At 49.4% G+C, this 14,723-nt stretch overlaps 1 protein-coding gene across 1 annotated transcript in view; it reads left to right on the plus strand.

Moving 5' to 3' along the window:
- The first annotated feature begins 187 nt into the window (after positions 1-187).
- LOC133344260 (potassium voltage-gated channel subfamily KQT member 5-like) overlaps positions 188-14,723 on the plus strand; it is a 479,339-nt gene continuing 464,803 nt past the window's right edge. The window contains exon 1 of the mRNA XM_061554335.1: positions 188-856. Within this exon, the coding sequence (XP_061410319.1) occupies positions 525-856 (332 nt within the window). The 5' untranslated portion in view covers positions 188-524. The remainder of the gene's footprint in view (positions 857-14,723) is intronic.

The raw sequence follows: 14,723 nt of genomic DNA on the forward strand, positions 1-14,723 counted from the left end.
TCAATATAATCCCTGCGTCGTCCTCATCATATCATCATCATCATCATCTTCGCCGCATGATAGCCACGTGTTGATGAACCAAACTTAAGCGCAAGGCACGGGTCCAACGCAGCGCGCACGCACTCACGCTCACAGTCAACTCCCGTATATGGGAGCTGAGATAAGCGCTGAGCCAGTTTTCCGAGGTTAAGGACACACACACACAACCATTCTTCAAAACCCCCACTGAGACAATAAACACATCCGCACTTGCACGGACACGCGCACGGCCGAGACGCACGCGTGCCCGCCGCGTCTCACGCTCGCTCTCGCGCGACGTGCCCCGTGGATGTTTGCGACCCCCTGTGTGCAATGGCTCGTCATCCCCGCCGCTCTGAGCGCATATCACCCCGTCCGACCGGGAGCCGCTCACACGATGCCGGGCGGCTCACGAAGCAAGCCGCCGTGGCCGACACCACCACCACGACGACCACACCGACGCTGAACCAGGAATTCCCGACGCACGAGTGCACGGCTAGACGACGATGGTGCTGATGATAACCACCACCACCACCACCACCGCCGCAGCCACCGCCGCAGCCACCGCCAACACCGCGACGAACGCAACCACGGCGGCTACGGCGACCGCGGCGATGAAGCGCCCTTCGGCCGAGCGCAGACCGGCGCGGGACGGCGGTCTGCCCCTCGTGGTGCCCGGCCACACGGAGGCGCAGGGACCCCGGCTGAGTCTGCTGGGGAAGCCGCGGGCGCTGGGGCGATTCGCCCGCAGGAACGCGCGCTACCGCCGCATGCAGAACGTCCTCTACAACGTGCTGGAGCGGCCGCGTGGCTGCGCGTTCGTCTACCACGTCTTCGTGTGAGTAGCGGCGAGCCGGCGGTGGGGTGGTGTGTGGGGGTGGTGGTGGTGGGGACGGGGCGCACGGCGCGCGGAGCGGCGCGGAGTTACTCGCTCCACCAAGCAGTGTCGGCAAGCAGCAGCAGCAGTGTCAGTAGCAGGAGCAGTGTAAGTAGCAGCAGGAGCAGTGTAAGTAGCAGGAGCAGCAGTGTCCAGCAGTAGGAGCATTGTGAGTATCATCATCAGCAGCAGCACGAGTATCAGCAGCAGGAGCAGTGTCTGCAGCTGTATCAGTAGCAGGAGTATCAGGCAGCAGCAGGCGCCACGGTGTCAGCAAGCGAGAGAAGCAGTATCAGCAGCAGGAGCAGAATGACTATCAACAGCAGTATCAGCAGCAGCAGTAACAGTAGCAGCAGCAAGCGACTGTATCAGCTGCAGCGTTCGAAGTATTCTGAAAATATATCCGCAAATGATTCCGTTTGGAGTAAACACTACGATCGGTGTTGATCCCCTACTGTGAAAACGCGCTCGGACCCGACTGATAAATCGGTAGCGAGACGCAGTGAGGCTTTCCTCGGTGAACAAAGCGAAATCATCATCTGTATCGGCGGCAGTATCACTCTTGACAGCACGGTATTGTGTATGCACTGTTGATAATCGTCACCATCAGCAGCGGCAGCCTTTAGCATCATCGGCAGCAGGAGGAGCTGCATCATCATGGTGCAATATTCCTGTTGTTAATGTTGTTAATATTGTACATTTGTATTCCTTTTTCAATCTTGTAGACGTCTGCCTGTACCTCTAACGCGTGTTGTTCCGTCGTTATCTGCTCCTCTGGACGGGTTTCTTGCTCTGTGTTGATGCACCACGGATCTCACTTGTCAACTAGCTGGGTAACTGGCTAAACGGGACTTTCCGTGTAACAAATACACATTGGTTGGTCAGCAACAGCAGCAGGAGCAGCAGCTGCACCATAGATCATTAATTAGCACATTCAGCATTTCCCATCATTAAATTACCATCGCTGGTGTGTTTAAGCATTGTCTGTGTGTGTGCGATGGCTTGATGGGGGAGCGGTGGTGTAGCGGTTAGCGCGCTGCGCTATGAACCTGGCGACCCGGGTTCGATTCCCGCTCACGGCCAACACCAGTGACGATTATATGAACCGTACCTGGGCCTCCCCTAGGTCGACTCAGCCTGACATGAGTACCTGGTGCGGTGTGTAAACATCGCCACTGGGGAGACAAAGGCGGTCGTGCGTGGCCACCCAACCTCCTTGTGTTACCGTTCCGGCCATCATAGGTGCTCGCTAACAGCACTTGCCCCTACAGTCTGTTAAGGCTATACGTGGGATCTTTGATGGCTTGATGCCATCCTCATCACTACTACAGCACTGTATTGTGAATGCCCTGCTCAGCATCTCTTTCTTGACTCGTGGAACGACGCATGGAGCTCTCGATCGACACACTAATTTCTTTAGAACTGCGTGTTGTGTTTAGTTTGTTGTCCTCCCCCCGCACCTCCGATTAGTGCGGCTGGCTACGTACGGTATATATAGATATTAATTAAAAGTAAGGTTTATTTAAAGCAGACATGAACATGCAAAGAGAGAATAGAAGTCAATTTGAATTGGGGGGGGGGGTCACAAAACATCTGGGCCACCCTGTACGTGCATCACCTTCATCATCACTCTCTCGTGATGTCTCTCCTGATGGCATCATTATAACCACCATCATCATCTGTATGGTGCAATATTCTCTCTTGTACTCTTCATCATGATCATCGTTCCAATTGTAAAGTATTGCCTGCTTGACACTCATTCACTTGCCATCATCATCATCATCGTCGCTGCCTCGGTGTTTTTATTGACAAGGATACGCGTGTCATTATCCTAATCACTTTCACAGTTGTATTATCATTTATCATAATGAATACTCATGGAGTATATCGCATTACACGTTCAAGCACTCGTCACCATTATTGTAAGCAGCGCCTTCCCAACGCGCTGTTAGACTCCCAGCTTAAATAGACGCAACAAGCCCAGGACGTGTCATTCAGACTGTCTTATCGACAGACCTGTTCTTCACCTGAGGACGGCTGCTTGCGTTGTGGCCGAAACGTCGTGAGAATTATTTTATTATGTTTTATTTTTATTATTTTATTATTTCCATTCTACGTGACTTTACCGAAAGAACCAAGAAGAAGAAGACTCCACCGTGTTTCAAGGCGCTGCCACGCCTGTGTATCGTGGACGACAAAATCCGCAAACTCCTTGAATCACACGCCGGTAAGAGCCTCCCAGACAGGGTGTAGGGACTTCCCGCCCACCGATTCCAACTTAGCCGTGATTAAAGATTTACACCGTAACCTCAGCTACATGAACCAATTACTTCCTCGTTATCTTCTTTAATTATGAATCGCCTACCGTAAATAGCTATTCGTCACTGATTAACCAACATTGGCTCGTGACATCCCTCCTGAATCCTGGCCAATTATTAGGAATGATGACGGAGTCGCATACAGACGTTGGTATGATAAATAATGAAAGACACGGGTTTCCAAGTTTAAATGAGCGGTGATAGTTCAAGTTCATTTATTAGGTATAGCCCTGTGAGCCATTCGGCTCTTGAATCGGGTGCAACCGCGACAAACAAAAACACGAACAAAAAACATCTTAAAGTGAATTTGTGACTGAGTGCAAACAGAAAATCCAAGAAAAGACAGCAAAATATTGCAGAAAAAAGCACCGTACACCAACGCTGTGTGCAACAATCCCAGTGGGATGCAAGTCAAACAACCAACAACCAAGAGTCGAAACTTAATTTATCTGGCACTCTGAACACAAGATTGTTCAGCGTCTGCAATCGTGACGACAGTATTTGGCTCCATGACGCGTGGCATCGCATCGTATCATCACGAGTTGTAAGGACCCTGCTGGATTCGTCTCGCTGTGTGGCGAAGCCGTGACCAGAGGTGCAATCGGTGGGCCGCGCTGGACCTGCCGCGCCGGTTCGATCTCCCGGAACGGCAGCTGTATGTGCAGCTATGTTCAACTTCTAGATTTGAAGCTTTCGTGACTGCAAGGATTCATACTCTTAGGTTTTTCGGTAAAGTCACGTAGGTAAAAAATAAATAATAATAAATCATATAAATAGTAATATAAATAAAATTATAATATAATAATATAATATAATAAAAATTACTTTATTTGTATTATTATTTATACATATTTTTCTTTATTTTTTTTCCTACGTGACTTTACCGAAAAACCTAAGAGTATGTTCAACTTTTTTCGCACGCCGACGTGTAGCCCACCGTGCGCATCGGAGGTGCGGGGAAGGGACAACAGCCTGAACGCAACAAGGCAGCAGCTCTCGGGCAATGCGCCGTCAAACTAATTTCATTTAAACCACGGGACACGTTTGCTTCCATCCCGACGCCAATGTCCAACCTCCAGCACGATTGCGTGCAATGCACAGCACTTAATGAGTGAGTCGATCGGCAGGTGGCGTGTGGTGGGATAAAGTGTGGGCATTCGCACCTCGAACAAGACGTCCGCGTGTGCCGTGTAGACGTCGTCGAACAGGAGACCAATGGAGACGCTCTCGAGAACGTTATGGGTCTCAGAGAATCTTGGACGGGGAGGCCTTTCTTTTTTTTTACGATCAGTGGAAACAAGAAGATGCTCGGTGTAGTCGGCACTTTGCTTCGTTCATCATTTCGTAAAAAAAAATTGTTACATTTTTAAACTTTGCTTCATGTAAACCCCCACCTCTCGCTCACTCTCTCGCTCACCCTCTCGCTCACCCTCTCGCTCACCCTCTCGCTCACTCTCTCGCTCACTCTCTCGCTCACCCTCTCGCTCACTCTCTCGCTCACTCTCTCGCTCACTCTCTCGCTCACTCTCTCGCTCACCCTCTCGCTCACTCTCTCGCTCACCCTCTCGCTCACTCTCTCGCTCACTCTCTCGCTCACCCTCTCGCTCACCCTCTCGCTCACTCTCGCGTCACTCTCTCGGTCACTTTCTCGGTCACTCTCTCGCTCACTCTCTCGGTCACTCTCTCGCTAACTCTCTCGGTCACTCTCTCGCTCACCCTCTCGCTCACCCTCTCGCTCACCCTCTCGCTCACCCTCTCGCTCACCCTCTCGCTCACCCTCTCGCTCACCCTCTCGCTCACCCTCTCGCTCACTCTCTCGCTCACCCTCTCGCTCACCCTCTCGCTCACCCTCTCGGTCACCCTCTCGGTCACCCTCTCGGTCACCCTCTCGCTCACTCTCTCGGTCACTCTCTCGCTCACTCTCTCGGTCACTCTCTCGCTCACCCTCTCGCTCACCCTCTCGCTCACCCTCTCGCTCACCCTCTCGCTCACCCTCTCGCTCACCCTCTCGCTCACCCTCTCGCTCACCCTCTCGCTCACTCTCTCGCTCACCCTCTCGCTCACTCTCTCGCTCACTCTCTCGCTCACCCTCTCGCTCACCCTCTCGCTCACCCTCTCGCTCACCCTCTCGGTCACTTTCTCGGTCACTCTCTCGCTCACTCTCTCGGTCACTCTCTCGGTCACTTTCTCGCTCACCCTCTCGCTCACCCTCTCGCTCACCCTCTCGCTCACCCTCTCGCTCACTCTCTCGCTCACCCTCTCGCTCACCCTCTCGCTCACCCTCTCGCTCACTCTCTCGCTCACTCTCTCGCTCACTCTCTCAGTCACTCTCTCGCTCACTCTCTCGCTCACTCTCTCGCTCACTCTCTCGCTCACTCTCTCAGTCACTCTCTCAGTCACTCTCTCGCTCACTCTCTCGCTCACTCTCTCGCTCACTCTCTCGCTCACTCTCTCGCTCACTCTCTCGGTCACTCTCTCGGTCACTCTCTCGCTCACTCTCTCGGTCACTCTCTCGCTCACTCTCTCGGTCACTCTCTCGCTCACTCTCTCGGTCACTCTCTCGCTCATTCTCTCGCTCACTCTCTCGGTCACTCTCTCGCTCACTCTCTCGGTCACTCTCTCGCTCATTCTCTCGCTCACTCTCTCGGTCACTCTCTCGCTCACTCTCTCGCTCCCTCTCGTTCTGCACGCAGCCCTTCTCGCAGTCCGACGGCCTCTTCTATCAGCAGGGGCGGGCAGCTGAGCAATTGCGGGGCTGCGCCTTGACATGTTCCGTAGTTCGCCTAGCACCCTTCCAGTCACTCGAGGCCGCTGCATTCAACACGATGCTAAACAATCACAATTGATTGTTATTCGGGCAAATTGAGCTCATGTGCACATATGTTGCGTTGTGCGAGATAATTTGGCTGGGAGCGGTGGTGCAGCGGTTAGCGCGCTGCGCTACGAACCAGGGGACCCGGGTTCGATGCCCGCTCACGGTCAATACCAGTGACGATTATCTGAACCGGTCTTGGGCCTCCCCTAGGTCGACTCAGCCCCAAATGAGAACCTGGTGCGATGTGTTAAAATCGCCACGGATCTATGTTGAACTTCTTTAGCACCGTACGTAGCCAACCTTGCTAATCGGAGGTGCGGGAAAGCCACGAGGGAGACAAAGGCGGCTGGGCGTGGTGCTGGCCACCCACCCCCTTATGTGCCATGCCGGCCTTCATAGGCACTACTCGCTAACAGCACTTGCCCTAACAGTTTGTTCAGGTTATACTGGCGATTTTGTCTCTGTTGTTTTTGCGCTCACTGCGCTACGAACCCAGTGACCGGAGTTCGATTCCCACTCAAGACCAATATTAGCGTTCAGATATGTATTTGAACCGTTCATGGGGGTTTTCCATGGGTTGACTCAGCCTTAAATGAGTACCTGGTTCGGTGAGTTAAAACATCAGCGTTGGAGAGACAAAGGCGGCCGGGCGTTGCGTTGGCCACCCACCTCGTGCCGTGCCGTGCCGGCCTTTTTAGATGCCCGCTAACAGCACTTGCCCCAAAAGTGTGCTGCAGGCTAGACGGGAGGTCCTTTGTCTATTGGTTGACTAAAGATGAAGAACCATCAACTCGCTTCGCAAGACGAAGAAGCAGTTTCATCGCAGCTGGCGGCGGCTTCGACCCCGGATTCGAACCCAGGTCCTCGGCAAGGTTCAGCTCGGCGCTCCGAGGCCACGCACAGACACATTCGCGTGCATCTACGGAACGACGTCCCCGGGGTGCCATGGAAGCCCGGCTCTCGCATAATCTCTGCGATGCAGTCGTTTCTAGTTTGTTGATAGTCGGCGATGCGGCAATCGACTCATCTCGACGAGCTGTACACGATGCACCACCACTGTGGTGCGTACCGCGAGCGTTCAGGGTTTCAGAGCAATGGTCCTCGCTGCGTTTCGACTTCGCGGAGTAGCACCACCGATTTCGGATCGATTGGTACCCCAATCGCGGAGTGAAGTAACACCCCTGCGTCCCAGAAATGAAATATTTAATTGCCTCGGCCAGTTTGTATTATTTGGGTCCCCCCGGGGTACCGCCATCATCAAGCGCAGTGCGCTTCTTGAAATATCGAGGAGGAGGGGTTTTTTTAGTTGTTGCCAAATTATATATTTTTTAAAGGCTCGTTGTTGTTATACGTTGGTTGCCGGCCACTGCATTAACCGACAGAGCGGTGCGTGGTCATGATGGCCTCCATCAGATGCTGTGTGTTGAGTCTCACTGTCAGCTGATGAGTGGCTACAATGTTTGGGTTGATCTGCTTGTGTTTTTCTGTTTGTTGCCTATATTATCCAAAAAAGGCGCTAATTTCTACGTTGTGCGATGTATTATTATTATAAAATTTGAGTCGAACGAGCACCGATACACGTGACGAGAGGGTGCGCTTTTTGCCTGTTACATCTGGAAGTTCACCGGCACTGCTGATGAGACACTTGTGTGTCGAAACCGGTCCAATTTTGTGTGCATGCTGAACTTCCTCTGCAACGTACGTCGCCTAGCCGTGCTAATCGGAGGTGCAGTTTGTTTCTGTTGTTGTCGTTGTTGCATCGAACCAATACTGCCGAAAGTCGACATTCCCAGAGGGCCGTGTGCCTGATGAGGCTTGTAACAGCGAACGGTGCGTCTCGCGACAGCAGAGCGATGGAGGCGAGTGCAGGTCGAATATTACATTTCCACAACGACCCACGTGATTGTGTTGTGGTGGTGGTGGCGATGGTGATGATAATGGTGACGATTTGTCGCTGTGAGAAGATAAGCCGCAAAGGTGCTTGGCTGTGTTCAGAGTTGTTTATCAGAAGCACGTGGGATCATCAACCCTTTCGGAATCCAAATTCGCCTTTCACATTCCCATTTGCCGCACCCAATGCCGCGTTTGAACGAGCGGCTGAGACACAGAAACACCCTCTTTGTGTGTTCCCGCTGCGTGGCTCCTCTGGGTTGAGCCGCGTGTTGTTCCGGAACGAGGTCCGACGTTTCGCTGCACCTGCCGGGAGCAATCACCATCATCGTCAAGTGGCAGCAGTGGTCGCTTTGTGATTTATAATGAGAGAGAGAGAGCAGCATCATTGTGAGTATGATTAGCAGCTCCAACATCATCATTACGGCGATGATGCAACAGCGACACGAGCAGCAGCGTCGTCATCGTCATCTTGAGCAGCCAATCAGCAAAAAAGTGTCGCGTTGACAAAAAGACAAATAGTTCACTACTTTAGCCCACCGGTGTGTTGAAGCGTGAAACCACAACATTTACAATTTTTGAGTACCGATGATGTTGGATGCAATTACCAGCGAAACGTCGTACTCAAAAATGTGAAATGTTGTGGTTTCACGCTTCAACACACCGGTGAGCTAAAGCAGTGAACTATTTGTCTTTCTGTCAACGTGACACTTTTTTGCTGATTGGCCGTGTCGGGTGGTGGAGGGTTACGAAAAATTTATAAATAACGCGATCTAACCCAAAAAACGTTGATTATGAATAATATTGGTCGCGAAAGCCTTCGTATTAAACTGATCTTGAGCAGAATTGTCGCAAAACAGCATCATCAGCACCACCACCACAAACTTCAGCATTGCCATCATGAACAGCAGGAGCATCATCGTCAACAGCGGCGGGGATTGTAGTCACCATTAGCAGCATCGTCAGCAGAGTTTATTTAGAATGCTCAATTCACACCACATGTCTCTCCAAAGACGTGCGTGCGTGTGTGTGTGTTTGGAGCCATCAGTGTGATCTACAAGTCAAGTATTGAGAGTTTGGAATGCATACAAAGGGAGCGCTGTTTGAGTCATGTTGCGAGTCGCGTCTGCTACTCGATTTTGTTCGTGTTTATTGCCGGTGGCCACTTTGTGTTGGTGGGAATTTGCCTATATGCGTTAAACGGTGGTGATTTGAAAACATTTGAATCTAAGATCATGTATATATTGCACTGCATATTTTTGTAAAAGAAAAAAAAACGGCGTCAGCAAACATTTGAAAAATAAATTCAACGTATCACGACACAGAAACAGTTGATAGCCGATGCCTTTGATGACACGGGTATCAACAGCCAGAGGTTTCCAGGACTGGGCCTTCCTATAATCTGTGCGTCCATTGCTTCTATATACACACGCCGTGTATCCTGTTATCTGAACGTTTTCATGGCATTCGCTCAACATGAATTTGCCCAGCAGGGCTGTTATTCATCCGATCAGCCGTGCTCCGTTGCAGATAAGACGAGTAACCCACATTACGTAGTGAAATATCCTGCTTTCCGTGGTGATAAACATTTGTCCACGTGGATATATGTATATATATTGAACTTCTTTTGCGCCGGACGTAGCCAACCGCGCTATTCAGATGTGTGGCGAACAGACAACGAAGAGTGAAACGTGTGGACGAATTGGCGGCCCAAGGGATCTACCGGGAGTGAGTGCGCCCATGTTGGCAGGGACCAGAGGAGTTGCGCTGGATATGAATGTCACGTGGCGTGAGCGGAGCATGATTTGAAACTGCCGTTTCGGCCCTTTGCGTTGTTGGTTTTCTTTTTTCGTCATATAACGGTGGAATTTTCCACAAGTGCTCAAGTGAAGAGGACTTGTGTTGTCGGCGAGTCTTTTTTTAGGCCTGTTGATAATATATTCTTCTTCTTGGTTCTTTCGGTAAAGTCACGTAGAAGGGAAGTAATAGAATAATAAAAATGAAACATAATAAAATAATTCTCACGACCTTTCGGCCACAACGCAAGCAGCCGTCCTCAGGTGATGACCAGATCTGTCGGGGAGACAGCGTCTGAATGTAATAATTGTTATTCTTATTCCGGGGTGTCTAGCGGGGCATCGCTCCGCTATTCCCGGGCAATTGTAGCTGTGCAGCATCCTTCGCAGCAAACTGCCACCAGATGCATTGGATGACACTTGCTTTTTTTGTGTAGATATTTCTCCCTTCATTAGATGTCACAGCTTGGGCCACGAGTCTATTCGTCACAGCAGCTTAAACTCAGCGGCGGAGATCACCGACGCGTAAATGCGGTTGCGTGGCACAAATGCCCCCGAAAGTAATGCCTCGTATTTCCTTTTTTTGTTCAGCAATATATTATTTATTGACACGGTAGAAAAAAAATGTTGTCATTCACGGGAATTTCACGAAGCTCTGTCTGTTTTTTGTTGTTGTTACTCAACATTAGCCTCCATCCTTTCCTACGCACTTAACACAAAGCAAAACCAAGACCCCGGCTTTCTATCGCAGCCGTTTGATCCATCAGCGCCAGCGTAACCAGTTGCGAATAGCATCCTGCACTGCTGCATCAAGTTCAAGCTGCTTCCCACATAGGCAGTCCTTTAAAGAGCTGTACAGAGTGGACATCTGTGGGTGCCAGGTCTGGGTTTGTACGGCACACGAAGAGCAGAAAGTCCACTCCGGATGGGACAATGGTCTCATGGCCCGACGTGCGTGGTGTCGAAGTCGGAGGAGGAATCCTGAACACACTCATTCAATGCAGAGTTTTAAATGTCTTCAGCATGCAGTGCAAATATATTCTCAAAAAATGTATAATTGTATAATGAAGTAATCATACGTGATTGGGACCCGTGCAAGGACAGCATTTACTTGTGAAACATGAGGATGTGTCCCTCGTGTTTCCAGTGCACAGTATTGCACAATGTGTTGTCGTGTGTGTGCATTACATATCGCTGCGGTGTATGTACCACGCTGTGTGGGGGCGTTTATATCGACCAGTCGAAACATGTTCAACGCAGAGTGAATGTATTCAATATGACGCACGGATGACGACAATCTATAACACTGGTCAACACACTTTTTTTGGCATAAGGTATTCCAACGGTTCTAAGGTAATTTTGGGGTGCTGATTCCAAATCTGGCAGTTTTTGTCTATCACATCAGGTTTTTGAGATATCAAATATTGCATTTTCAATAAAAACTGCAGAAGAAAAATATTAAATAAATGTGGATATCTACATAAAATTATATTATAAACACACTATCCTAAAAATACAGCACCATATTTTAACACTAAAGCAGTCACTGACTCGCAACAACTTGCAATCGTAAGTGACAGAGTTAATTTCGGGTAAAATCAATGAAAATGGGGTATGCCGATAGCATAAACATTAGATGTGATAGAGCAAATCTGAGATCAGATTTGGAATCAGCACCCTGAAATTTGTCTAAAACAGCTGCAAAAGTCCAGGCCAGAAAAAAATGTTTTTTGTTGTTGTTGACCAGTGTAATCTACAGCCCGTTGCAGTACCAATGCCCCTGCTGGATGAGGGCCTTCCCATGCCGTGCGGCGCTCATTAGACCATACTTCACCACGCTGGTCAGTGCAGATTGGCGAGGGCAGGGGGTGGGGGTGCATACACGTTGAAGAATATGAATCCTTGCAGTCACGAAAGCTTCAAATCTAGAACGTTGAAGAATACTACAGTGCGGCAATTAATGCTGCCGTGCTGTCCTCTGCCCCGCTCGCAGCATATTATACGCACGCTTGCAGCCTATCTGAGCACTTCTTATTCGTGTGGCCGACGCTAAAACAGAGCAACGACTATCGTTGTACATTTGGGATCGGTTGAGACCGGCAATTTCGGAAGGAGTCGCGGAGTTGGTGCATCGTCGCTGCGACGACACCACCACCACCTCCTCCTGTGATTCGGATATTGGGTCGTGAGACTTGCCACGCTTCTGTTCTGGAGGGTGACCACAGTCGCCGGAAACACTATCCCAGCTCAGTCCTGCTTAGCTTGTGAGCCGCTCCGAGATCGGGCTCATTCTGGGTCATTTGGTCGTGGCCGCTGCTCAGCGGGGCAGCAGATTAAATCTCCGCCGCCAGCAACGACAGGACATGACAATGTTGTTCCGTGGAGGGAGGATTTTTTTCTTCTTCCTGAAATGAGATCACATTTCAAAATCTAACACCCAGGGTGCAGTATGGGATAGCGAGCCGCCGCAGAAGACAGCGCGTTAACTATTAACCATCATCCACTGCCCAAGCGCAGCAATGTGGAATTTGGAAGCCCGCAGTGGGCACAGAGGCCGGTGTGTGTGCGGTGATGCGATTGGGCGAATCATTCATTGCTGCCCCTTTTTAACCTTTTACCGAGTTTCCCCCCTTGACTCGTAATCCGCTCGGCCAAATGTAGAGCCCTCTGCAGCGAATGTTACAAACGCAGGCCCCGAATGCGTTTGCAGAGTCGGAGCGGTTTGTCCTCGGGTGGACACGGGGAGAAGTTTGTCTTCTATGCGCAGCCCTGAGCCAGTGGTGGAAATTCCATGTTCCTATGGTGGGGGTGAGTCAGTCCACAAAAGTCATGTTTGTTGAAAAATGTTCTCACCGTACGTAGCCAACCGTGCTAATCAGATGTGTGAGGAAGGACAACAAACACTAAACACAAAAAGTAGTACTTTGCTATGTACCGATGAGGCTTTTGAAATCGTCTTGTCATCATATTGGGGTGCCGTGGTGGCAAGATGTTAACTACCTCGTCTGGTATACAGGAGGTCGTGGGTTCGATCCCGTGGTCGCGTGGCTTTTTCTCTGGGTCCTTCAGTCCCCCACCCTACACACATTTAGAAAAACATGTTTAGCGTATTTGGCTGATATAAATCTTCACACAATAAACCACTTTGTTGAGCTATCACTTGTGGCCAGGTCACTTCTGAAAAAGTGTTGAACATCTCAGTGTGCTTTACCTGGTAAAATAAAAAATAATAATAGTTCGTAGTTATAGATTGTACATTGTGTTGCATGGGCATTGTACCGTACTGTGAAAGCGAGAAATCTTCATCAGTCGCCAGGAACTATCCACTGCCGAATGAAATCCTTCCCACTGGATCATCTCCACGTTGCCACAATCTATCTCACTTCCTGCGCGACTTCCTGAAAAAGAGGCCTATGCCTCAGTGTGACTCTCCTGGATGCATAAATATTTTATCATTATTATATATTGCCAGAGAGACTTGTGGTAAAAACAAAACAAATGAGGCTAAACTTTAATGTGGGGGAAAATTAATTGGCAAGCAAGTCAAAGCAACACACTTTAATTAGCATGCAAACACGTTGTCCTCCAGCCCGGTGGCACTGTGTCTGGGAATACACGAATGCTTGTAGTTCAAATCCTGGCTGGGTGTCAACTAAGGCCCATCAACCCTCAAAAGTCCTATCGCCCACCCACAAGCCCCAGTGCAGTTGCACCGCCTACACACTCGAAAGCTACGTTGCTGCCCGAGTTGATGAACTACGTACCAGCTCATGGATATATTTGCTCCTACCATTTAAATGTGGAATGTGCTATTGCTGGATCAGGGCCATGTGTTTAAGATGTGTGCCACCCCAATGCTTGTTTGATTGGGAGCATTGAAATGCTTTGACTTGGCTTTTGAAAAGCAAGGTACAGTCTGTTCTCCTATAATTCGTCTTTTCATAATGCGAATTGGATATAACGCGATGAATGTATTAGGGAACACATCTTTTTTTTATCACGCAGATGCGAATTCGATACAACGCGAGTAGGAGTAAGCGGTTGTACGGCTGCCTCCGTGTAGAATCACTCAAGGCGGGATGCTGCTGGATGCTTCTAGATGCTACCCACGTGCCTTAGTCTTTGTTCGGCCTGCGTACGCATCTCACGTGTTATTGCTTACTGTGCTTTACCCCCCCCCCCTCCCCTATATTGTAAATAATTTATTACAACGCGATTTGTCCATCACGCGGTGTTCTTTAAGAACACAACTACCGCGTTATAGACGAACTGACTGTCGTTACGTTCCAAGCACGGAGACAAGAATATGTCTGGGGTAGGTGGCCGGGTGGCTCAGCGGTGCGAGCACTGTGCTGACACGCTGAGGTCCTGGGTTCTTAATCCGGGATTCGGCCGCTGGCTGTGACTACTGGAGCTGAACGATTTTGGGAAAATATCTAATTGCGATTTTTCTGACAGATTTTGCGATTTCATTTGCGATCAATAATTTTTAGGTCCAGCTTCAGTGCAATATTCATTGTGCAATAGATTTAAAACATGCGATGTAGCATTACCACATGATACCATCAAAATATTAACTGCTCTATATATTCCAATGCAAGGATGAGAACTTGAAAGATATGAATTGCTTCCAACATGTATTTATTAAAATGTTTTAATTGAAACAGAACAATCAAACATAAAACAATTGTTCAGTTAAATAAATAAAGTTCTAATAATTATTTTTTTTACCAATTCCAATAAGAAAGTAATAGGACTTTTCAAATCGCAAAAACATCGCAGCCTTTGCGATTTCTAAATCGCATTGTTCCCAAATTGCGATTTCGATTTGAAATCGATTAATCGTTCAGCCCTCGTGACTCCACGCCGTGTTCTCAATTCCATGGCGTCGATCGACTTGGGCCATTCAACACCGACTGCACAAACTGCCATGTCAGTCTGAGAACTTAGACAAATATCTCTTTAACTGCCGTGTTCTGTAGATTTGTTTTCTTTGCGAGTGCTTTTAC

This window comes from Lethenteron reissneri, chromosome 19 (assembly GCF_015708825.2).
Source record: "Lethenteron reissneri isolate LAM-NWPU_2019-01 chromosome 19, ASM1570882v1, whole genome shotgun sequence".
Lineage (NCBI taxonomy): Eukaryota > Metazoa > Chordata > Hyperoartia > Petromyzontiformes > Petromyzontidae > Lethenteron > Lethenteron reissneri.